The sequence below is a fragment of the Clarias gariepinus genome, chromosome 18, assembly GCF_024256425.1.
Source record: "Clarias gariepinus isolate MV-2021 ecotype Netherlands chromosome 18, CGAR_prim_01v2, whole genome shotgun sequence".
Lineage (NCBI taxonomy): Eukaryota > Metazoa > Chordata > Actinopteri > Siluriformes > Clariidae > Clarias > Clarias gariepinus.
The window spans coordinates 3,627,198-3,653,213 of record NC_071117.1 but is presented as its reverse complement, the minus strand read 5'-3'; the positions used below and the strand labels follow the sequence as shown (position 1 = coordinate 3,653,213).

At 39.7% G+C, this 26,016-nt stretch overlaps 2 protein-coding genes across 4 annotated transcripts in view; one reads left to right on the top strand and one right to left on the bottom strand.

The window, feature by feature from the left end:
- The window catches only part of LOC128506183 (CMRF35-like molecule 1), a 34,593-nt gene extending 25,926 nt beyond the window's left edge, over positions 1-8,667 (bottom strand). Inside the window, exons 1-8 of one of the 2 annotated variants that reach the window (XM_053476509.1) lie at positions 8,628-8,667; positions 7,832-7,939; positions 7,622-7,738; positions 6,253-6,384; positions 6,128-6,178; positions 5,536-5,640; positions 3,587-3,633; positions 2,439-3,154 (exon numbers count right to left, since the gene is read on the bottom strand). In XM_053476509.1, coding sequence (XP_053332484.1) covers positions 2,753-3,154; positions 3,587-3,633; positions 5,536-5,640; positions 6,128-6,178; positions 6,253-6,384; positions 7,622-7,738; positions 7,832-7,939; positions 8,628-8,667 — 1,002 coding nt within the window. In that variant the 3' untranslated portion in view covers positions 2,439-2,752. Of the gene's footprint in view, positions 1-2,438; positions 3,155-3,586; positions 3,634-5,535; positions 5,641-6,127; positions 6,179-6,252; positions 6,385-7,621; positions 7,739-7,831; positions 7,940-8,627 lie in introns of those variants that run through there. The other variant, XR_008355691.1, reaches the window with a different exon arrangement.
- Positions 8,668-12,410: 3,743 nt separating this feature from the next.
- Positions 12,411-25,756, top strand: LOC128506740 (interferon-induced protein 44-like). 2 transcript variants are annotated; one of them, XM_053477309.1, is made up of 9 exons: positions 12,411-12,480; positions 22,811-22,864; positions 22,993-23,065; positions 23,142-23,175; positions 23,290-23,500; positions 23,668-23,820; positions 24,818-24,992; positions 25,079-25,179; positions 25,397-25,756. In XM_053477309.1, the coding sequence occupies exons 2-9, from the start codon at positions 22,856-22,858 to the stop codon at positions 25,583-25,585; spliced, it is 945 nt and encodes a 314-aa protein (XP_053333284.1). In that variant the 5' UTR covers positions 12,411-12,480; positions 22,811-22,855; the 3' UTR covers positions 25,586-25,756. The 2 variants fall into 2 exon arrangements, with proteins under 2 accessions (XP_053333284.1, XP_053333285.1); XM_053477310.1 differs by lacking the exons at positions 12,411-12,480; positions 22,811-22,864 and having other exon boundaries at positions 22,991-23,065; positions 23,294-23,500.
- Positions 25,757-26,016: the final 260 nt, after the last annotated feature.

Sequence of the window (26,016 nt, the reverse complement as noted above, 5' to 3'; positions counted from 1 at the left end):
ACAGGCTGATGTTTCAGTACTGACTCATAGTGTGATGGTGCTCATTATGAGTCTGATTTGTTGCTGCCATTGGGACCATAATGTGAGTGGCACAGAGGAGAAACAAATGGGAAATATCTGTTATCTCTTCTAAAGTAGAAAATCACCACTATGATGTAGATTCACAGTAATAGTGCTTATCATTCTCATACCCTCATACTGTTAGTATGTCATTTCTTATGGTGTGAAACTGAAATTAAATATCTATTTTCTCAGTTTGTTTATCAAGGTGGTGTCTGTAGTAAAATATCACTGTAATAAATCTTACATTGTGCGAAAACCTTGGAAGTAACTTCATATGGTGGTGAAATTCATTGGTTTTGTAGTTTCTGATCTCCTGTAATACCAGGAACTTAAGATTTCAGCAGGAGATGTGAGAACACTGGGGAAAATGCTCTTTTATTAAAGGAAAATAAATTGCTCACTGAAGAGGGTGGGGAGATGAGGACCAGAGGAAAAGGTGCAGATGGTGCAGATCCAGGAGAAACAGTCATGAGGTGGGCCGACAGAGGACAAAACAAAAAGAGACAGCAGTCTGGGGTCATGAAGCTTAGTGGCCCTTTTATAAAAAAAACAATAACAGTGGATGATAATTCCCTGTGAACCACAGTGAGTTTATGCATCCCCCCCCTCCCCCCAACCCTTACCCCTAACCCTAACCAATCCCCCCCATGCGCAAAACAGAGCTAGTCATGGTGCTGAATGTGTCCTGTGTTTTCATATTGCTCACATAAGAATCATGTAATAAAAGCGAGGGGAATGTGGAAGTGATGTGTGGCCGCTCGATTAGAACTAAACCAAAGATTTCGGTAACTACGCTGAGTGTAACATAGTGACACTAAACAGCAGAACAACTTCACTTTTCAAATGAAAAGTGAAGTTATGAAACTTTTCACTTGACATTAACCTTATTTAACTGTAATTTCTGATTCCTCTTGGCACAGGCTGCTTTTATCATGAAACTAAAAGCAGTACTGTAACCATGTAGCACAGCCACATGATGGGTTTTTATAAATCTGCCAATCATTTTTTTGTCATTGTTTACTTTATAATCTGTTACTTTATGATGTATTTTCCCATCAGTTGTTTTGGTTCAGGTTTTTTACTCTCCCGAGACTTTCTCTTCAAACTTTCTCTTGACACACATTGTGACACATGGGAGTCGTCTGAACGTGTTCAAAGGGTAAACAGTTCATACGGCAGGAAGGCCAACGCTCCATTGGTGTTTACATACAAAAGACATAAGGTATACCCATGTTTTTCCAGTCTCTCTAGATAAATCAAAATTGGATTACGCAATTGGATTTAAGACGGTATCACAGAAAAGCGTTTTTTTTTTATCATCGTTCTCCCAGATTGACTCATAAAGCCGATACAACTCATAAGGCTGATACTTAACTCCCAAACACCTACATGCACACACTTGTTCAGTATACAAGTATTACGTTTACACATCCATTCATATATACACCAAAATATTGTTTATAATTGGGAATATTCATATTGCATGCACTACAGTTTTTTTTTTTATATAATACACATTTAGGTTTGGTATATTGAGTGTTGTTTGTCTGTCTTACATGTTCTCTTTGTTCATACCAGCAGCTGAGAGAAAAGTCCTGTGTTTGTGTAATCTTGGTAAATTAATTAATATGAGTGTTACAAACATGATTGGGTGTTGTGTCTTCACTAAATCTTGCACAAAAAAAAATGTTCTCACAAATATGAGAGCATGCTTCTCTTGGCTTTCTACTGATCCAAACAAATATCCGACTGGCTATTGGAAGTATGTGCAAATGCATGATTTTAGACTTGACTCTACATACAGAATATAGGACTTAGTCACATCTACAATGACTAACCCAAGTGCATTTGTAAACGTGTGAATTATTTGCTAAATGTGTCATTATAGGCTGCTTCAGACCCATTGAAGTCACTGTTACTTTCCTCACATCAGTAAGAGGGTATAAATAGCAGAATAAGTCTAGACATACAACCAGTGATACGCACAAAACCCTAGAAAGGGTCTGAGGGACTTTGTCAATGTCTTTTTTTTTGTCGGAATAGATGTTTGCATACACTTTCTCAGGATCAGTGGCTACTCCAGAGGCAGAGACAATGTGACCTAAGCGTCTCCTCCATGTCCTACAAGGAGCTGCTCTCCTGCCATTTAGGATCTCTGAAACTTTCTGGGTTTGTAAAAACTCTGGAAAAAAAATGTCTGGAGTAAGTTACAATATTTCGAGCGTTGTGCTGAGCCTGCCATCTGTGGCATCATCACATAATAATAAGTATAAGTACTCATTATATCATATTAATAATAACTTATTAGTATTAATAGGATATTTATTAATTAATTATTTGTTGTTAATGATTGGGTGGATGGTAAAATAGGAATCACACATTTTTTCTCAGTTTAATATAATGTTAAAATAGTAACTGCTAGCAAAAAGTGAAAGAAGCCATACACACACGTAAAATAAAATAAGAATAAAAAAAGTCTAAAAAGCAAATAAAAAAAAGGAAAAATTTAAATATATTAAAATAAAAGATGAACCATCTTTCATCTGTTGCACTATTGTCAGAACCGATGTTCTAAATATTTAATTAACACATTCTGACCAAACAGATATGAGAACAAAACATATAAATAATATAATGGGTCAACAAATTACAAATAACTCATGATGATTAGCATTCTGTTGTATGCTAACTAGCCACATTCAGCGTCATTAACAGTATCATATTCACATGAGTTGTTCTTATGTTTGTAGATCACTGCTGGAGCTGCACCATTAGAATCTGTGTCAAAACTCACTGCTGCGTACGTTAGACTTTCACCGGATTTCACACCTGATGGTGGAGCAGCGCTGACTGATGAGTCAGAGGGAATTGTGGGTAAGTGAGCTGTGGAGTAGAAGTCCTGATCAGGAGGATCTGATGGGTGATCTACTGTAGTATACACAGCTTGTGAATTATCAGAGTGAATTGTGGGTAATTTAGGTTCAGAATAAATCTCAGAGGGGTTTGTGGGAGTCAGAGCAGTGGAGTAAAGTGTGTTAGTAAGACTTATGTTGTCTTTAATCTCGTCATAAATATAATCAGGATGTGGAACCTGAGCAGAAAAGAAAAAAACATCATAAAAATGCATTCATGTTAAAATTAAGCTTTTAAGTATACAGCCAGGCCAAAAACATCTCACACTGTAGATTTCTGATTGCATCATTACTTTCTCACATGAAAAATATTTCTGGAGATAACTGTGGAAAAAACTGAATTTAATACTTCTGCAATAAACCATAACATAGATATTAATCTAGTTCATACACATATACAGATACATACAGTATACAGGTGGGATGTGAGATCACTGCCAAGTTCTCACCTCAAAGTCATGAGTTTCTTTACATTTAACTTTACAAACTATATATAAATTTAAACTGAAAATCAGCTAATGTGATGCTGGTTTAATGCAGTATATCAGATGTGACTACAACATTCTGTGTTTTGTTAAATTTAAAGACGATTTTGAAGAAACACAACTCACCACATTGTGGTTTGAGGAGCTTTGTGCAGGTTGGGTTGGAGATGAGGCTGAACACATAATATAAAATATACAAACAACAATAATTAATACAGTTTGTAAATGGTCTGTGTTGCATCTGCATTTCTATCGGCTAGGGGAGATGCTGTTGTGTCACTTTAGACTTGAGATTTATTCAGATATATTATATTATTTATTTTATACCAATTAATGGTGTTAAATTTAATTAAATTCCAGCAAAACTCTAACATTCTACTATATTCTACTGATAATCTATATATGTTACAAAAAAAACATTTAATTCAATTATGAAAATAAAATGTTGCATGCAATACTGAGTAATTAAACTCAGATCATACAGTATGTAGACTGATTGCTCATAGCCTCAGTGGATCACATCACTGAATATTTCACTCTACATGACATTTTATATTTTGGCTGTTATTTTTAACAATTGTTTGAGTTTCACATGGCAAAGACTTTCTATAGAATCAATATTAGGATGTTGGATGTTTATTTTGCCCCACAACTGCCATTATAAACTGTGTTCAGGGTTTGATTGCACATGAGAGCAGATGGATGTGACATGTTGGACTCCTATTGGCTGATTTCATTACAGTTCTCATTACTAACCTAACCAGAGAAGAGTCGGCACAATTGTACCTTATATATGCTAGCATATGTACCTTTCTCACTACATTAGTGTTCAACAGAAGAATGTGGGAAAGGATGGGGTAAGTCAATAATCCAATTTATTTGTTGGTAAAAAAAACAATTCAATCCTAATATCATTTAGTTTACACCCATTGGCCACTTCATTAGGTACACCATGCTAGTACTGTCTTTTTTTTGCCTTCATAATTGTTTTAATTTTTCAAGACATAGATTAAACAAGGTGCTGTTTCCTTAAGGATTCCTTATGGACTTTGGTCCATAGTTACATGATCACATCACTCAGTTGATGGCCACCATATGTTAAATCTGTTCTATTGGATTGAGATCTGGTGACTGCGGAGGCCGTTTATGTACAATGACCTCATTGTCATGTTCAAGAAAATAGTTTAAGAAGATTTTAGCTTTGTGACATGGGGGATTATCCTGTCAGCATAAAGGTCAGTAACAATACTCAGGTAGGCTGTGGCATTTAAACCACACTTTACTGGTACTAAGGGGACCAAAGTGTCCCAAGAAAATCTCCCCCACACCATTTCACCACCACCAACCAACTAACCACTGGATAAAACAAGGCAGAATGGATCCATGATTTCATGTACAAGCCAAATTCTGACCGGACCATCTGAATGTCGAAGCAGAAATCGAGATTCATTAGATCAGGTATTTGCTTTAAGGTTTGACGTGCTGCATGTTCAGAGATGTTCCTTAGCATAACTTGGTTGTAACGAGACAGTATTTGACTTACTGTTGCCTTTCTATCAGGTCAACCAGTCTGGCCATCCTCCTCTGACCTCTGGCATCAACAAGACATTTTCAACCAGAGAACTGTACTTAATGGATATTTTCTTTTCTTCAGTCCATTTTTTAAACCCTTGATATGGTTGTGTGCTAAAATCCCAGTAAATCAGGAGATTCAGAAATATCCAGACCAGCCCATCTGGCACCAACAACCATGCTGAATTCAAAGTCATTTAAATAACCTTTTGGCCCCTATACTTATGCTCTAAGTTTGAACTTTAGCAGATTGTCTTGACCATGTACAGTATATTGCTGCCCTGTGATTGCTTAAATATTTGCATTAACAAGCAGTTTAACTGGTGTACCTAGTAAAGTGTGTGGCGAGTATTTTAAAAGGTGTACAAAAGCTCACTGATGTTAAACTTCTACAGGCAAAAAAAAAAAAATAAGGCTAAGACAAAAAGTTAAATCTTTATTTAGTGACAATAAATGATTGTATGGATCAAACAATGCATGTATGTCTGTTTGTGGTACTGTACCTCTGGTCTTCTTTTTCCTCTGAAAGGCGACAGCAAATAACAGGACAATAAGAAGAAGCACAAGAACCACAGATACAGAAGTGATGATGGTGGACGTTGAGAAATCTGGAAGAGAAATGTTATTATAATGTAAGGGTCAAATTTAAATAGTAAATAGTTTTGATTTAACATGAATGATTACGTTTTAGAGTGATGCGTGTGCACAAGTGAAGTGAGACTAAAGATGCAGATGATGTGGTTGATTTTGTGGCCTTTAGACTGGGAATGATTGTCTTGACTTAGAAATCTGGTCATATAGGAATTAAAATTAGTGAATAAAAACACTGAATAAAAAAATGAAAGATTTAATTGTGATAAAAAAATGCACTGTGCATTGCATCCCATATTTTTACCTATTTGTTTAACAGTTTTCTAAACAAACACCATTTTTGTAAAGGGTTAAAATAAAATCCAGGGCAGAGCAAGATGCATAAAACATGTATATTCCATAGATGATGCTATTGTAAGTTTGCTGTCTTTGGTTGATTTGTCCGTTCTTTCTCATAAAAATAAATGTAAATTTAGGCTCTAACACAAATGATGTTGTACGCACCCTGAGATGAGGGGGTGGAGTTTGGGTGGTTAGAATCATTTAGTGGATTAGCTGAAATAAAAATACGAGACATGATGAATGATACCAGAGAAATTTGATGACGAGGACGAGAAAGAAGTTCATACCTGTTGTTGAGTGTGTGTTCTCAGCATGTACTGATAGACTCATGGAGTGTGTTGAATTGGTGTGCGTGATGTTTGTAGTGAATGTGGTGTGTGTGGTGTGTGTGGTGTGTGAGACAGTACTGGTGAGATTATCTGAAAGATAAAAGAAACAGTATATATTTAAATTCCAGACTCACATGATATAGATTTAAAACCAATGAGCCTCATTGGTTTTAAAACCATTTATTAATCTGTGAGTTTATAAGCTTGATAAATAAGGTCTGTTCCACATTGTACACGGTGCTTAAACACTTAGGGGTTGGCGGTTCCACTGGACGGATCACTTGCATTTTTTTCTGGTAAGCATTAAAGGATCTTAAAACACTTCATCATATTTAATTGTATAGATAAGTTTAGTACATCATTAAAATATGTTAAGGGTCTACCTTTATTTCTGTACACATTGTGCTTCTGTAAAATAAAGAAAATAAACAGGGTGCGCTGTCTCAGTGTCCACCAATATAATCCTGAAACGCGTCACTAAAATAAACTGAAACTCAGAGGATACTTCACACATCGACATGAAAATTATGTGTATAAAAAGATTAAATAGAATAAAGAAACTTAGATAAACAATAAATATTTTAAGTTTGTGTAATCTGTATGAATCTAAGGAGAGGTACAGTCTTTCTGTCTCACTTTATTATCTAATAATGACCTGAGACAGGACACGCCCACACACTATTCACAGGGGAACAGTCTGGGTAATCTACTCACAGGGCCACGCCCCCAACACACACACACACACACATATACACACACACACACACAGACTCAGTGAGTTCCCTGCGTGTGTGTTGTACAGAATGTTCGGGAAAGTGGGAGGAGTTTATCTTTTCCTCACAACAACAACAAGTCTCTGACAGAGAACAGGTGTGTTTCAAAGAGTGATTTGCTCCAGCTGAGGAGGAGAATCCAGCAAACTGTTACCATGAGAAAGTTATTAAGTTTTATAATCTTCATTCTGATCATATTAAACTATTATTTTATTTTTCCTAATTTTTCACCAGCTTTTACTGGCTTATCTGAAATATTCTCTTTTAATGTCACTTATATATTTTGGGTTAGCATGTAGATAACACTGCTAATCCTGCTAACATACTGCCTTATGTAGCTTAGCACAAACACTTTAGCTCCCTGTGGCTAAGCTAATGCTAACCTGTAGCTAACAGATGTCAGTGAATATCAGCTGTGTAGATTTTCAGATTTAAATGTAAATCGTAATAAACAGTATAAGTCGTTGTATGACATTACAAAAGATCAGTGACAATATGTTCATGATTAATAAATTAATGTAAGATTATTTTACTCTCCTCTGTGTAACACTCACCTGTTTTAACAAGCAGTAGAATCTCTGTGTATTTATCATGCCATGCATCTACCCCACACCAGTAAGTTCCTCCTTCCTCTGGTCTCAGATCAGTGATGGTGACGGTGAAGACTTTGGCTGTTGTGTCGTCATACAGAGAGAATCTGGAGTCTTTAGCAGGAGATCCAGACTGAACAGGAATGTCTCTATTCCCCACAGATGGACATTCACCTCTGCAGAGATACTTGTTGTTCTTTTCATATCCAGATGTGTAGGAGCATTTAATCTGAACTGATCGTCCTCTGTATCCAGTTACTGTAGGTACAGCATCAGTACCAGCTGGAGAATAATATACAGTGGAATGAAATATGATCCAGGACCATGGTGTAACATATAAGACCAAAATGAAGCTCAGTATCCAGGAATATTAAAGTGTAAACATTGTGACACGTGTAAGAGAAGAGACAGGTACAACAGATACACATACAGTAGGAGAAACCAATACAGGGATTTTAAATAACAAACACTCAGAGACTAATAATCTAAATCCTACACGTCCTACAACAGGACTATCTGCTCTCGGCTAGACTCGATAGAAAACACTAAACTCACATTCTGTGTTGAACAACAGGAAGAAGAGAGATGAGACTGCAGGCCGACTGCACTGATAAAGCATTAGTCCTGATCTTTAAACACATAACCTGTAGTTAAGGACTGTTGTTCAGCTCGTATACAGATACACAAACTCTTCAAAGTCAATTTTACACTGAAAATAAGTAGAGATAATGTTCCCATGTGTAGGTGACTTGAACATGTAGGTTTCCTCATGCAGTAAGTGAAGTGGAAGCTCCTCTGTGTGCTTCTGAAGATAACCAGGAGCTCTCAGCACCCCTGAGAACTTCACTACTTTAAACACTGGAACCTCTCTATAAAAGTTCTGTGCTAAATGTCCATCAGTGCAAAGCTTTAATGTGACACTGATACTGAACACTGAGACTGATGAGGATTTGGAAGTGTTTGTACTTACCTAGAATCAGGCAGAAGGTGAAGATGAGGACCATCTCCATTCTACATCCAGACTCACAAACTCCTCAGATAATAATAATTAAAAATGTTCTGTTAGTTATCGTACACACACTCACTGTTTCTGTCTCTCTGACTTTACAGGGTGTGTGTGTGATATTAGTAGAAACGAGCATGATGTCCACTTCCACTTTTGAGTCAGCAAAAGAAAACCACCCAGGAAGTGTGCATGTGTGTGTGCGCATGTTTGTGTGTTTGTGTGTGTGTGTGTGCACGCGCTCAGCTTTTCTAGGATTAAGTGTAGTGTTAGTGAGATAAAGTGTTTCACCATCTACTGTACTTCACATGATCTGCTTCCTGTCACTCATTACTGTCACTATGTGTCGGTCGTGAACGTTACGGCTCTTTAAAGTGATCCTGCCTGGAAGACGCTTTGTTGCTTTTTTCTCTTTGTTAAAGCAACATATTATTGGTCTATTACATGTCATGATGTATAGTGGTGTGTGTGTGTGTGTGTGTGTGTGTGTGTATCCACTGAGCAGGAGGGGACGGGAGGGGTTACAGACACAGCACACAGAGAGCACATTTTATATTGAGCAAGCTTCAAATAAAATTTATACACAAATATATATAAAAGAGGTGGAATTCCCATCTCGAACTGTTACAGACAATCCCTACTGCCCCCTAGAGGACAAGGTGTGTAAATAGGAATAAATCACAAGTGAACACTGCAAAGTCAGGAATAGGAAGACTAGGACAGGATTGGAGATGTTTATTCAATTCAATTAAATTTTATTTATATAGCGCTTTTAACAATGGTCATTGTCTCAAAGCAGCTTCACAAAATATATATATATATATTTTTTTTTTAGAAAAGAAAAGAAAACATTTGGAAGTGTGTATGTGTGAGAAAAATGTGTCTAGATAATAATTAGATGAATGAATGATGAATGAAATGTGTCTGATGAGCAAGCCAAGGGTGACGGCGACGGTGGCAAGGAAAAACTCCCTGAGATGGTAATAGGAAGAAACCTTGAGAGGAACCAGACTCAACAGGGAACCCATCCTCATCTGGGTGATAACAGATAGAAAGAACATCATGTGTGTTGTGCAGGTGAAAGTTCAATATAACAGAAGTTGTGTAGATTAACATGAAGTCCAGTCCAGCATAGGGATGAGTCAGTAGGTGCAGAGGGCAGATGGGGTCTGGATCACTGGGAGCACAGGAGTAGGATGTGTAGCTCCAATCATAATAAGGCAGAATTCAGCTGGAACTGGTCCTTCTCTGGATGCCTCAGGATCCTCGCAGGGTTGGCCTTTGTCTACTGAAGCTGGTACAATCTCCAGATGCCTCGGGAAGGGTAGAAAAATACAGAACAGATGGAGAGAATTAGCGTAGTTGCCATTCAGGATAGATGTACTGGAGTATGAGGTTATGGGATGAGTTACGCGTATGCCAGATTAAAGAGATGCGTCTTGAGCCTACTTTTGAATTGGGAAAACTGTGTCTGCTCCCCAAACAGTGTCTGGAAGGCTATTCCAAAGCTTTGGAGCTAAATATGAAAATGCCCTGCCCCTTTTGTAGATTTTAAAATTCTGGGAATTATCAGAAGTCCGGAGTTTTGTGATCTTAAGGAGCATGGTGGATTATAGCGTTTCAGAAGACTGGTTAGGTATGTGGGAGCTAAACCATTTAAAGCCTTGTATGTAAGTAATAATATTTTGTAATTAATTTTAAACTGAACAGGTAGCCAGTGCAGTGATGATAATATAGGTGTTATATGATCATATTTTCTGGATCTAGTGAGAACCCTGGCGGCTGCATTTTGGACTAACTGTAGCTTGTTTATTGAAGATGCAGGACAACCACCTAGTAATGCATTACAATAGTCCAGTCTGGAGGTCATGAATGCATGAACTAGCTTTTCTGCATCAGATACGGATAGGATACTCCTAAGTTTGGCAATATTTCTAAGATGGAAAAAGGCTGTTTTTGTGATATTGGAAATATGTTTTTTCAAAAGACAAGTTACTGTCTAATATTACGCCCAGGTCTTTTACTGTTGAGCTGGTAGTAACAGTACATCCTTCTAAACGCAGGCTGAATTGTGAAAGCTGTTGTGTGCTGGTTTTTGGGCCGATGAGTAATATCTCTGTCTTATCTGAATTTAGTAAAAGAAAGTTATTGGTCATCCAATCTTTTATGTCCTGGACACACTCGGTTAATCTAGACAACTTGGGTATTTCATCTGGTTTTGTTTAGATGTATAATTGGGTATCATCAGCATAACAATGGAAACTAATCCCATGCCTTCTAATGATGTTTCCCAAGGGAAGCATGTATATTGAGAACAGCAGAGGTCCTAAAACTGACCCTTGTGGGACCCCATATTTCACTGGCATTACATCAGACGGTACTCCATGGTAAACCATTTTAATGCCTGCCCCTGAATACCTATGTGATTTTGTAAGCGATCTATGAGAATATTATGATCTATAGTGTCGAATGCAGCACTTAGATCAAGTAAGACTAGTATTGAGATGCAGCCTTGGTCTGAAGCTAAAAACAAGTCATTCGCAATCTTAACTAGTGCAGTTTCTGTACTATGATGGGGCCTGAAACCTGACTGAAATTCTTCTAGGATGTTGTTTTCCTGCAGGAATGTGCATATTTGAGCTGATACTACTTTTTCTAATATTTCTGATATGAACGTAAGGTTTGAAATCCGTCTGTAATTTGTTATTTCATTCGCGTCCAAATTAGATTTTTTAAGGAGTGGCTTAATACCTGCCAACTTGAAAGGTTTAGGGACGTGACCTAGATATAATGAAGAATTAATAATGTTTAGAAGTGGCTCTCCAACCGTAAGCATCACTTCTTTTAAAAATCTGGTTGGTATTGGGTCTAACAGGCACGTTGTTGATTTAGCTGAGGTGATAAGTTTATACAGCTCTTCCTGTCCTATACCTGTAAAGTACTGAAAAACAAAATGTAAAACTTTAGGCTGAACTAGATCATGAGATGCTATTAGAGGTTGAACCTCCGTTATTTTCTTCCTTATGCTATCGATTTTTTCATTAAAGAAGTCCATAAAATCTTCACTACTAAAATGTTGTGGAGTACTCTCTGCAGGCATCTTAGGTTTTGTTAGGCGTGCTACTGTACTAAATAAGAACTTGGGATTGTTTTGGTTTCTTGCTATCAGTTTGCGTATCTAGGCAACCGCCTGTTACAGAGAAAAGTTTAGGACACACTTTAAATTGTACACAATCTCAAATATTATCATGAAATATTTATGAAAAACATTTTATTTGTTTGTTTTTTGTTTACATGCACATACGCAGGTGCTCATTGTTGAGTCCGATACTTAGTTGTTATAATGTTTATTGTGGAGAAAGCTGACTCAGCTGTACAGCATGTTTCACAAATGTTTGTTATGATATCATTTGTATCACAAAAAAATTATTGTCCTAACAGAAACTGTATCATTTATTATTTTCCTGTTACAGCACACTCCCATGTTTTTTAGTCTTTGCTTACATCATAAACAAATCAAATCTTAAAGTTTTTATATATGTGCACAAATCAAGCTGGAAATATTTACTTTCATTTCTTCTCCACAAACTAGAAATTTGATTTCCTGTAAGGTCATACACATGTTTCTGTTTATAGCAGCACTGACTAAGTGTAACTCTAATCCTGAGAAAGTAAAAGTGAAAATGAAAGTGAAAGGAAAGGCTGAGTTATATCAAGTTTCACATTCACATTTATATATAACCCATCTTTAGTGAGACAGACTCATACAGCCGGATAAGCAGCAGACAGGGACAGCTCCACAGCCAGAGCAGAACTAATGGTAAGCAAAACAAAACAATTTAACAGATTTGATATTTCATATCTGTTTAATATACTGAGAGAAAAAAAGAAAAAAAAATCCTTATTGTAATCATAAAATGCAATGATGCACTATTTTCATAACAGTGTCTTAAAAAAGAAATTATGTATTGAAAGAAGAAACATAAACAAACAATAACAGAGATAAAACACAAATCAAACAACATTTACAGTTGAGTAATAATTACTTAAATAATAAATAGGTATAGAGATGATATAATCTAATGTACTACTTTTGTAGCTTTTGACCAGTCACAATGGATCTATGTGATTATTGCATAAGTACAGGATATTCTGGTGAATCATATGATCAGTAGTGCAATCACACAGTGCTTCCTCAAGTTAAGTGTGCTTATTGACCTGGAACAGAGTTCTTGAGTCTATTTGTCTGTGAGTTGATGGTCCTGTAGCACCTGCCAGATGTTCAGACTGATGGTGTTCTGGATGCATTACATTACATTACATACATTTAGGCATTTGGCAGACCCTCTTATCCAGAGCGACTTACATTTTTATTTCATTACATATCTGAGCAGTTGAGGGTTAAGGGCCTTGCTCAAGGGCCCAACAGTGGCAACTTGGTGGTTGTGGGGTTTGAACCTAGGATCTTCTGAACCATAGTCCAATGCCTTAACCACTGAGCTACCCCTGGATATCCTGGAAAATGTTTGGCTTTGCAGAGGGGACGAGAGCTGGAAATGATGCAGTTGACAGCTGATAATTTATTATCTTTGTGGTGTTGATGTCACTCTTTAGAGCTTTCCTGCTTCTGCTGGCATCACACACACTGAGATTCAACACAGCAGTACACTTTCAGTGAAGGAACAGTAGAAGAGCACCAGCAGTGTTCCTCTCTTCCTCTCAGATTACCTGAGCTTTCTCAGGAAGAGTAACGATTCTTGTGATTTTGAATGACCAAGATACAGTGGAAAGAAAACATATCTAAAAGTTTTGAAATTTTGTAATCTACAAAATTTCTAAAATCAAGAATATTGACAAATAAAATGTTACCAAAACATTAATGTGAAAAATAAAAGCAGGTCTTCAAACACATGCATTCAACATTCAAATGGTAGTGGAAAAAGTAAGTAAGTGAACCTTTTGGATTAATAACTGGTTTACTCTGCCCCCTTGGCAGCAATAACCTCAGTCAGGTGCTTCTTGTAGCTGTGGATCAGACCTGCACATGGTTTAGGAGGAATTTTAACACATTCTTTCTGGCAGAACTGCTTTAGCTCTGACATATATTCTTTGGACATTTCATGTGTGGGACTCTTTATTGGGCTGAGGTCTGGGCGCTGACTCGGCCACTCCAAAAGGAGGATTTGTTTTTTCTGAAGCCGTTCTGTTAAAGACTTGGTCCGGTGTTTTGGGTATTTTTCCTGTTGTCACCCAACTTCTACAGAGTTTCAGACCCTCTCATATCCTGAACAATTTTTGGATACTCTTAGAAATCCATCTTCCTCTCTATGACTGCAAGCTGGCCACGCCCTGGTGCAGCAAAGCAGGTATAAATCATGATGTTCCCTCCACCATCGAGGGTTGAGATGATGCTTTCATTATGATATGCATTGCCTTTTTTATGTCAGATGTAGTGATGCGTGTTTTTTCCAAATAGTTCAGTGTTCATTTCATCAGTGCACAAAACATGTTGCTGATACCGCTGTGGAGTGTCAGTGTGCTCTTTCATAAACATATTGTGGCGTGGGCGGGGCGGCGGCTGACGACCAGCATGCCTTGCGGGGATGTCGGTGTATTCACCATGATGGGGAAAGGTGTTTGGGTTTGTGACTTCGGCCCTGTTGTTTGTGTGAGGGGTGTGTGACGTGTGAAATGTGCTCCAGTTCAAGCTAGTGCTGAATTGGATGTAGGCTCCTGAGTGAAGGTGCTGCTCATGCCTTACATGCTGTGTGCTTAATAAAGTACTCCCAGCCATTGCATTGGGTAGCAAATAAGCTCACTCGTCTCTCCAGCATTCTTCCCAGTGTAAAAACGCTACATTGGTGTCAGAAGTGGGATGGAGAGTAACGGGTTCGAGCGCACAACGGAAGACCTACTGAAAATCCAAGCGGGCCGCCGAGTAGCGGAGCGACTACTCGCAAAGAAAAAGCGCTTTCCCGACGGCGCTAAAGCGAGCACACCACGGCAACCAACGCGGAGCGGTAAAGTGAAAATCCCGGCGCTGGATCTCGGGGCGGAGGCTGGCGCAGCGCAAGCGGCGGAGCAAGAGACAGCTCCGCGCGCCGTTAGCCGGCAAAGCGACCTGCCGCTGCGCGAGGCCGAGCGCGCTGAGCCTATATCGGCGGTACGTCACGGCGGAAGAGCCGAGCGACCGCCTGCAGCTCGATGGCGCTCTGTTCGTGAACCTAGCCGGGGATAGGGCTACCCGTCGCGGCTAGGCAACGAGCAGCTCTCCGACGTTTCGCGGCGAGGCGACGGCGCGGGTGATCGTAAGGAGGCGCTGCGCGAGGCCGAGCGCGCTGAGCCCATAATGGCGGCACATTACGGCGAAAGAGCCAAGCGACCGCCCGCAGCTCAGTGGCGCTTGGTAGGTGAACCTAGCCGGGGACAGGGCTACTCGTCGCGGCTAGGCCTCGACATCGCTTCCGAGATTCCGCGACGACGCCAAGGCCACGGACCGCCGGACTACCACTGCAGCGTTCTCAGGCCTGATGGACAGCCGGACTACCGCTTCAACGTTCTCAGGCCTGAGGGACAGCGTACACCAGCAGCCGCTAAACTAGCGCCGGGTGGACGGTTGGGGAGCCCCGCCGGGCTCTACATCGACTGTGTGCTGGATGGCGTCTTACTGCGGGCGCTCGTGGACACCGGCTCCACTGTTTCGCTGCTGCGCTCTGGATTACTGGGGCAAAGCAAGCGTGTTTGCGGACGGCCTGATCCTGCCTTCAGCATCGGCACCGTTGCTGGGGGCTACGTGAAGGTAAGGGCGTGTCGCACAGTGCGAGTCCAGGTGGGTGGACGGACTTATTCCCACGGGTTCGTTGTGGGGAATGTCGAGGAGGACTGCATTCTGGGGTTGGACATTTTGGGTAGATGGGGTGCGGTGCTGAACTTGTCCAGCGGAACTCTTCGTGGTAACTTCGGGGTAGCCAGGTTGCTTGGACCCAAACCACAGCCGGACAGGTTAGCAGCACTCACCCGGGGGGCGGAACTTCCGGTAGCAGACCGAGCGGGAAACCCTCGGTGCTGCGAGCGAGTGGAGCGCCGTGACGACGTAGAGCCCTCGTCGCCGAACATTGTCCCCGTGCAGTCCTCCAGGCTCTCCAGTGGTGGGCAGCCGTCCGAGCCAGCGTGCAGCCATGTTCCTGCGTCACCCGCAGTCGCTCCGCCAGTCTCACAGAACTGTGAACCGCTCATCGCCAGGCAGAAGGGCCCCACCCAGCGCTCGCGGGCACCGCTGCAAGACTTTCGGGTGGGGGCACCCATGGAGCGAATGGGCGTGGACACTCACGGCCAGGGGCGAGATTTTGCTTCTGGCGAGCAGGTGTGGGTGTGTTCCTCCGGAAGGAGAAGGAGGGGGCTCTCGGCCGGGCGTGTGTCTCACTGGGTGGGCCCCTGTACGGTAATAGCCTCTCCGATGTCATCTACCGGGTGCGGTTGGCGGGGCGGGCACGAGTTTTGCTCCACCGGGATCGTCTTGCGCCTTGCCAGCCGCACGCCGGGGAAACATTGAACTCTGTGGAGGCCGGACCGCCTCAGGACTACGTTCACGTTCATCCCTCACCTGCCAAAGGACACCGGCGTTCCCACCGCCAGCGCCGACTGCCTCCACGCCTCCAAAACAAAGTTCGTCATGGTGACCAGGGACGGTCACAGCTCGGGTGGGGGCAGTGTGGCGTGGGCGGGGCGGCGGCTGACGACCAGCATGCCTTGCGGGGATGTCGGTGTATTCACCATGATGGGGAAAGGTGTTTGGGTTTGTGACTTCGGCCCTGTTGTGTGTGTGTTGAGGTGTGTGACGTGTGAAATGTGCTCTAGTTCAGGCTGAAGCTGAATTAGAGGTAGGCTCCTGAGTGAAAGTGCTGCTCATGCCATTACCGGCTGTGTGCTAAATAAAGTACTCCCAGCCATTGCATTGGGTAGCAAATAAGCTCACTCGTCTCTCCAGTATTCTTTCCGGCGCAAAAACGCTACAATATGAATAGCATCCTTACTTAGCTGCCCTGGTCTTCTAAATGACTCAGCACCAGTCCACCTGGACTGTTTATGATCTGTTTTTACCTTTTCACTTGTGCAAGGTATAATTTTCTGTAATGTGGTCCTAGGTCTTCCTCTTGTATGCTGCCTGATTATATTTTATACCTGTCCTCAGGTTGTCTCTGACTGTCCCCTGGTCTGAACTCTGGTGTTACGGTCTCTCAGGCATGACTGGAGCACAGTTCTGTGCCTTCCATTAACTCCATTAAAATATTTTTTAATCAGTTTAATCAGAGTACTCTGTCAGACCAAGTGGTTATAGTCTTTTATTTTGGCTTTGTTATCTTCATAAGGTTGTTGTATGCTGAGGTAAGACACCCAGAGCTGATCTAACTGATCACATTAATTGTTTCTCTTCATAAAACAGATTCGTTAAATTATATGGAATGCTGTCTCTAGTTTTGCCTGTTAAAAAAAACTATTTTGTTTGTTTATGGTATAAAGTAATTAGTTTAAAGCTATGCTAAAGTCTAGTGGAACACAAACAGTGTATTACAATACGATACAAAAATACACAGAGACCGCAATGTTCTCCCCATGTCCACTGGTATGTTATAAGTCTGTGAACAGTGTTAAGTTTAAGGAGAATGCAGGCAGACATGCATTTTGTGCTCTGTATGAATTCTCAGCGTTGTTATTGTCAAGAGGAAAATTGGACCATGGTCAGTAATTTCGGTCGCCCTCTTCCAACCATAACGCCTCGAAAATGCCTTGATATTGAGTTATTGTTAACTATTTTAGTTTTTTATTACCTCCTTACCTTTCAGCAGCATTTGGCATCCAAAATTCCTCATATTAAATGTAGATGGAAGTAATGACAAAATTAACAAAGTGATGTTTTAAGGAAAACAGTCACGCAGAAAATTACAAAAAACGCATTAATTTTAATCAAACACAAAACAATGCATCACTACTTACTGTATATTCACGGCAACATTCAGGCGAGAACACACTTAAGAGAGTTTCCAACAAAACACACGCAAAATTATGTGTAGTGTAGTACAGCACCAGCATACACTCATACTACCAAAGCTCAAAATCAAGTCACAAAATGAGCGTCATGTTAGCGACATTCTAATGATGTTCCCAGCAACATGCTAATATAGTTAGCATAATGCTAGCAACATGCTAATCATATTAACGTCATGCTAGCAACATGCTACTCACACTAGCACCATGATAGCGACATGCTAATCATATATATGCTAACGATGTTTTTAAAATGCTAATATAGTTAGCATAATGCTAGTGACATGCTAATCATGCTAGCAACATGCTCATTATGTTAGCATCATGCTAGGGGGCGTGGGTTATGAGCAACATGAGCGAATCATTTGCCTCCATCTAACCCTATCCTCTGCATCCTCTTCTCTCACACCAACTAACTTCATGTCCTCTCTCACTGCATCCATAAATCTCCTCTTTGGTCTTCCTCTAGACCTCCTGCCTGGCAGTTCCAACCTCCTTCTACCTATATATTCACAATCTCTCCTCTGAACATGTCCAAACCACCTCAATCTGGCCTCTCTGACTTTATCTCCAAAACATCTAACGTAGGTTGTCCCTCTGATAAACTCATTCTTGATCCTATCCATCCTTGTCACTCCCAAGGAGAACCTCAACATCTTCAGCTCTGCTACCTCCAACTCTGTCTCCTGTCTTTTCTTCAGTGCCACTGTCTCTAAGCCGTAGAGCATTGCTGGTCTCACCACTGTCCTGTACACCTTTCCTTTCATTCTCGCTGATACTCTTTTATCGCACAACACACCTGACACTTTTCTCCACCCATTCCAACCTGCCTGTACCCGCCTCTTCACCTCCTTTGAACACTCTCCGTTGCTCTGGACCGTTGACCCTAAGTACTTAAAATCCTGCACCTTCTTTACCTCTGCTCCCTGTAGCCACACCGATCCTCCTGGGTCCCTCTCATTTACACACATGTATTCTGTCTTGCTGCGGCTAACCTTCATTCCTCTGCTTTCCAGAGCATACCTCCACCTCTCCAAATTTTCCTCCACCTATTCCCTGCTCTCGCTACAGAGCACAATGTCATCTGCAAACATCATAGTCCATGGGGACTCCTGTCTTACCCCATCTGTCATCCTGTCCATCACCAGAGCAAACAAAAAGGGGCTTAGAGCCGATCCTTGATGCAGACCCACCTCCACCTTAAACTCTTCTGTCACACCTACAGCACATCTTACCACTGTCCTACAGCTCTCATACATGTCCTGCACTACTCTAACATACTTCTCTGCCACTCCAGACTTCCTCATACAATACCACAGCTCCTCTCTTGGCACCCTGTCATACGCTTTCTCTAAATCTAAAAAGACACAATGCAACTCCCTGTTACCTTCCCTGTACTTCTCCGCCAGCATCCTCAGAGCAAATACTGCATCTGATGTACTCTTTCTAGGCATAAAACCATATTGCTGCTCACAAATGCTCACCTCTGCCCTTAACCTAGCTTCCACTACTCTTTCCCACAGCTTCATTGTCTGGCTCATTAGCTTTATACCTCTATAATTGCCACAGCTTTGTACATCTCCCTTGTTCTTAAAAATTGGCACCAATACACTTCTCCTCCATTCCTCTGGAATCCTCTCACTCTCCAAGATCTTGTTAAACAAACTTGTCAGAAACTCTACTGCCACCTCTCCTCGACACAAGATGTAGTCGACCTGAGTGCTTCTGCCTCCACTCTTATATGTCACCCTATGTTCCTGCCTCTTCTGGAAAAAAGTATTTACTACTGCCATTTCCATCCTCTTTGCAAAGTCCACTACCATCTGTCCTTCTACATTCCTGTCCTGAAGACCAAACCTGCCCATCACATTTTCATCACCTCTGTTCCCTTCCCCAACATGTCCATTGAAGTCTGCATAAATCACCACTCTTTCACCTTTGGGGATGCTCTGCATCACTTCATCTAACTCACTCCAGAATTTCTCCTTCTCTTTTAACTCACATCCTACCTGTGGGGCATAACCACTAACAACATTGAACATTATCCCTTCAATTTCCAGCTTCAGACTCATCACCCTATCTGATACTCTCTTCACCTCTAGAACATTCCTTACAAACTCCTCTTTTAGAATAACTCCTACTCCATTTCTTTTCCTATCCACACCATGGTAAAACAATTTGAACCCTGATCCTAAGCTTCTAGCCTTGCTACCTTTCCACCTGGTCTCCTGGACACACAGTATATCCACCTTTCTTCTCTGCATCATATCAACTAACTCTCTTCCCTTCCCTGTCATGGTCCCAACATTCAAAGTCCCTACTATCACTCCTAAACTCTTGCCTTTCCTCTTCTCTCTCTGCTTTCGAACACGCCTTCCTCCTCTCCTTCTTCGACCAACAGTAGCCCAATTTCCACCAGCACCCTGTAGGTCAACAACACCAGTGGCGGTCGTTGTTAACCCGGGCCACGACCGATCCGGTATGGGAATTATATTCGTGATTTGCATCATTGATTTGGCAAATGTTTTACGTCGGATGCCCTTCCTGACACAACCCTCTGCATTTATCCAGACTTGGGACTGGCACAAGAAGACACTGAATTGCACACCGTGGTTGCATTAATGCAAATAAATGCAAATGACTAATTGGTTGCCTGAGTTAAATAAGCCCTCCCCCATTGTCTCTACAATAAGATCCACGATTAGGTTCAGTTCCTATGGAAGTTACCATTATATGTTAATTGCTCCTGCTGGGGCAGTTTACCACCCACCCCTTAGAAAAATCATCAAGCATCCCATTCCCGAATAAGCCACACGATTTAACACTTCTTTCATGGGTCAAAATAATAAGCCTGTGAGATAATAATAGTGATGCTTTTCAGGCACCACTAATAATAAAAAGAGAAAGCACAGTCAAAGTAAATCATTATTGATACAAAAGAAAGAGAGAAGAAAAGAGAACAAAAAACAAAGATCCCAAATATAAAGTGGAATAGTGCATATGTTAAATGTTACTGTACATACTGACATGTTTTTTCCTCTTTGGATAATACTCTGTCACTCCTCACACTGTTGTAAAGCAGATGCTTGTGTGTGCAGCTTTTGCATGTTATTGATATCTTCACACAGCTGTAAATGTGTGTTAATTACAACAGGATTACACAAATATTATTTTTCTCCACTTGGAGAGAACAAAGTGGAGCCAGCTTTGCCAATCACTTTTTTTGTAAATGAAATGATACTGTAACAACCCAGGAAAAAATATGTACATAAATGGTCCGCTACAATAAAAAAATGAACCAAACTGGTAGCAACCGCAAGGACTTCAGAACCAATTTTAAATCTGGAGATGTCGGGAGATAACTTATATCCAGAGCAACTTACAAAAATGCTTTGAAGTTTGCGTCATTGAATAGATATTTACATTGGGTTACTAGGTTACTAACTAAGTACCACTAGTGATGGGTCGTTCATGAACAATTCTTTTTTTTTTAACGAATCTTTAATGTGACTCAGAAGAACGAGTAGTCTCTGAGAGTAATTCGTTGATTTTCTACTGGGCGCGCATGTGCAAATCATCGCAAAACCTCCATAGGTTATGTACAGGAAACAGAAATAAGTAGTTACTGTCGAGTCTTTGGTCCAAGTCATTCGTTCTTTTGTCACATGACTCCCATAGATGCTATGAAGTGCAGTACACAGGAAACAGAATCGAACGGTTATCAAAGAGTCTTCTAGTCTAGAGTCATTCGTTCTTTTGTCATGAGACTCACATAGACACTATGAACAGTGGCGGCCGGTCAAAAGGGGGCGCTCGGGCGTCGCCCCCTTAAAGTTAGACAGAGAAGAATACTACTTTAATATGTAATTATTTATCATAAAAAAAGTATTTTAATAATGAAATAAAGTCATTTAGTCACAATATTCCATTGTATTTCTTAATACTTATTTAAAATTTAAAATCTAAACTGTATTACGTTTATTTATGGTCATGTACGCGGGGTGCTGGACAAACGAGTGACTATGTAGGCACATACATTTTTAAAAAGCATGTGAATAGTTGTTTGTTCTTTTGTCACATGACTCCCATAGACGCTATGCAGTGCAATAGATTCAAAAGAATGAACGACTAAGGCTAGAAGGTATGATGGTGTGATACTCATTCTGTTTATTATAATATGTCCTTAGCTGCATTGTAATATTTTCATTACTGGAACTATAGCCAAAATTTGTGTTGAGGGTTTGTTTATTAATAATGTAACATTTTATTTTGTTTCTGGTCAAAAGAACAAAATGAACCTAATGACTCTTTCATTTTGATGAACAAGATTCAAAGAACTGAGTCACTAAAATGATTAAAAGTTCTCATTACTAAGGGCCATCAGTCTACCACTTTTGGGAGAGGAGGGGATGAGAATAGCCTAAGTACTGAAGAAACAGATATGTCTTAAGTAGTTGTTTACAGCAGTGCTGTACGGACATCAGGAGGAAGTTCATTCCACCTTCTTGGTGCCAGAACAGAAAAGTCTAGCTGCATGTTATCCTCGATCCCTGAGAGATGGTGGGACCGGCCAAGCAGTACTGTTTCAAGACCATGAAACAACATCGACTTCAAAGTCCCAACACAAAACCCTATCCCTATGGCTATTCCTGACAGATAAAGTCACCTGTGATGGCTGTGTTGTGCTGTAACCTTACAGTATGTCAAGCACTTCTTTATGATATAGACATGATATAGTAAAAAAAAAAGTTTTCCTTACCAAAACTTTTAATTTTAAACTTTATATGAAAACAAACTTAAATCCAGAAAATAATACAGAATAGAAGAGCAAAAGTTACTGCACTATAATGAAATATTTAGATTTTTTATTATTTTTTTTTTTAAATATTAAGTGTACCTACAGCACTTTTCCGGTTTCCCCTCTACATGGTGTGGTCAGATCTCTTAAACAAAGCCCACCACACTCCTATACATACAGCATAACAAAGAGGCGATAACGACAAACAGGTCTAGCATGTCTGTTTTCCTGTGTACTATTGTGTGTGTGTGTGTGTGTGTGTGTGTGTGTGTGTGTTTTATAATCCAAGTTTTTTATCTGTAAACAGACCTAGAACAACACCAACACGTTACAGTTCACAGAGACCAGTGTCATGTTTAAGGTAAGAAAATCAGGTTCTTATTATGAAAAAAAATAATGATAATTATGATTAAGGAATACAGGTACAGGGCAATAGTCCATGTTCATAGACATAAAGATATGCTTGGATTATTCTGACTTTGTTGACAGTTTTTAGAGCAATTATTTTGGGAGCCTAAGAGGGCTGATGCCTATCAACCACACCAAAGACCTATAAATCCTGGTAAGTTATGGAATAAACAGAAATCCCTGCTTATAAGCTTTCAGGTAATATTCAATATGTGTTTGTTTGGTTACAGAATATGATAGAGCATGGCGGCCAGTGGAATGGAGGTAAAACCAATAAATAAATAAAAAAAAGAGTGTGCTTGAAGTCTAATTTTGATGGATCATGTGGCCTGTAAGAATATATATTTTAAAAAATCTGTTGGTTTGATGCTTTAATAGTCAGGATAACGTCTGTCAGATGTTGAGGTACATAAAGAAATTCCAGCCAGCTACTGCAGAAAGCCGCAAGGTTAACATTCTGCTTCACGGCCCAATCGGAGCGGGAAAATCGAGCTTTATCAACTCCATCAACACCGCTATCCAAGGAAAAAACACCGCCAGGGCACTGGTAGATGCATCATCTGGTAATAGTCAGAGCTACACTTTAACGGTAAGAACTAAACAATAAAATATTTACTGTAGTGGCTTCAAGTCTAGACTTTGTTTCCCTGTAGATTAGCAAATTCTTTATATGGTTTGGTCTTATATTACTGTATGTAATGTATCTGATTTAAAATAAAAGTGTGTTGAAGATAAACTCCTGTATTTTGTGACCAGTTTAACAATTACCACATGAAGAAAGCTGGGACTAGATCTTACTATCCATTTGTCTTTACTGACATCATGGGTTTGGAACCAGAAAACACACAGGGAATACAACCCAAAGATATAAAGAACATATTAAAGGGTCACGTGAAAGACGGCTACACTGTAAGTTTATGACTTATTATGTTTTGCATTGAACAAAAGTTTGGTTATGGCAATGACAACATAAGATCTGATAAATAAGTACAGACTTTTAGGGTTTAGACCAAGTACTAGAGGTGGAAAGTAACAAATTACATTTACTCACATTACTGTAACTGAGTAGTATTTTGTGTAATTCTATTTTTTAAAGTTAGTTTTTAAAATCTGCAATTTTTCTTTTACTTAAGTATGTTTTGTTTAAAGTACTGTACTTCACTACATTTGAAATCATATTAGCTACTAAGTAAAAAAGAAATTAATTAAAATGAAAAATAATAAAATATGATGCAACGGAAATAGAAAAAAAATGCACCCTGGAAACCACTGCACTGATTGATTGATGGAGAACAAACGCGCAAAATTTACAACGATGGAGACAAAACAGATGCCAGTGATACAGATCCAGCTGAAAGCGAAATGCCATCAAATTCTTATGATCAAACCCCTGGCCATAGTAACGGCCACTACTATGTCGTATACCACATTATGTATGTATGTTGGCCTTTTAAGAGTTTCCGCCCCGCTTAACCCCCCTGCAGAAACAAACTGAGTCAAAATCCCAAAGGTCAAATGCAATTTATATCAATTTATATAGGGAATATGCATGGATATTCAGTAAGTATTTCTAATTAATGTCTAATTGATTCTCATTTTCACCAAAGGGTGAGATATAGCTTACGTTACATTTTTCATCCTCAATAGAATACAGATTTAAAAAATAGTTTATAGTGGTAGTGAAAATAAAGCAATTCTTACGTGTACAACCGTACTTACTTACATAATCAGCTTTTTCACTTTTTTTTTTTTTGTATTTAGCAATAGTTACATATTTTAATATATAAAACCATATTAACATTCCATACTATCATGGATAGCTGTTTATAACTAAATACCAAACTTTGAGTATTTTGGTAGTTGAAGTATTTGAGTAATTACTATGAGTGTTCTTTTCATCCTTCAGTTCAATCCTGTAAAACCAATTGGTAAAGATGACCCGAGGTTCTACAGGTCTGACCCCGGTCTGAGAAACAGAGTGCACTGTCTGGTGAGTGCTCTACCAGCTGATAAAATCTCCCTCATAAGTGATGAGGTTATACAAAAAATGAGAGATGTTCGGAAGACGGCACGTGACTTAGGTGAGTTTTAACATAACTATAATTTTTTTTTAATTGAAACAAGCTATAAGATAGACACAGTGTTTGTGTTTCTGGTGGATTAACAGGAATTCCTCAGGTCGTTGTCATGTCGATGGTTGATAAAGCATGCCCTCTGGTCAACCAGAACCTCAGTAAGATCTACACTAGCAAAAGAATTAAAGAGAAGGTGAGAACAACAACAAGATCCATCCTGTCCTCCATTTATTAACTGCCCAAAGCTCTCACACCTACTCCAACAGCATTTTCGCTCATTTTAAAAAAGCATATGAGAGTTTTATATTACGGTTTAACTTTAGGTGTATTTACTAATAACTACACTGATGTGACTGATAACCCCAGTTCCTTAAATATAATAAACCTCATGTTGTATCTGTGTATCGTAGATGAAAGAGTGCAGTGACAGACTGGGAGTCCCGATGAACTGCATCTATCCTGTGCAGAACTACCATGAGCAGGTTGCCAACGATATGGACATGGATATTCTCATTCTAATGGCAGTGACTGATATCATTAATTTTGCTAACAACTACGTTGAAGACCAGGTTTACAAAGCTAATCAGGATGATGAATAAATTCCCCATGTGTCCTGTTAACTGGCTAGTTTATAAAAATACAGTATTAATAGAGATGCACTTTAAGATGCACTAAAAATGTTTCTAAGATGTAAGTTATTAAAACAATGTTTAATCTGTTTATTTAATTAAATGGACTATATTTTGTGCATGTGATATTTTTTTACTAGAAAATGCCATTTCTCATCTTTTTAGTTACTGTCTTTATTGTTTGTATTTGCTTTAATAAATTTTAAAAAATGCTTTATTGAAGATTATTTTGAGTATGACTTTTTTTTTCTTTTTGTTGTAAATACAGTCTATACAATAAATGTATTATTCAAATCCATCCATCCATCTAGATATCTCTGTAATCCAACTAGAGACCATGGAGGCCATTGTTGACCATTGTATTTTGGTTAACATTGGGGTCTTTTTTCCCTGAGTTCCAC

Coding starts and splice junctions, on each gene's coding strand:
- LOC128506740 (XM_053477309.1), top strand. Junction 23,176..23,289: donor TGGCGGCCAGTGGAATGGAG/GTAAAACCAATA, acceptor ATGCTTTAATAG/TCAGGATAACGTCTGTCAGA. Junction 25,180..25,396: donor GCAAAAGAATTAAAGAGAAG/GTGAGAACAACA, acceptor TGTGTATCGTAG/ATGAAAGAGTGCAGTGACAG.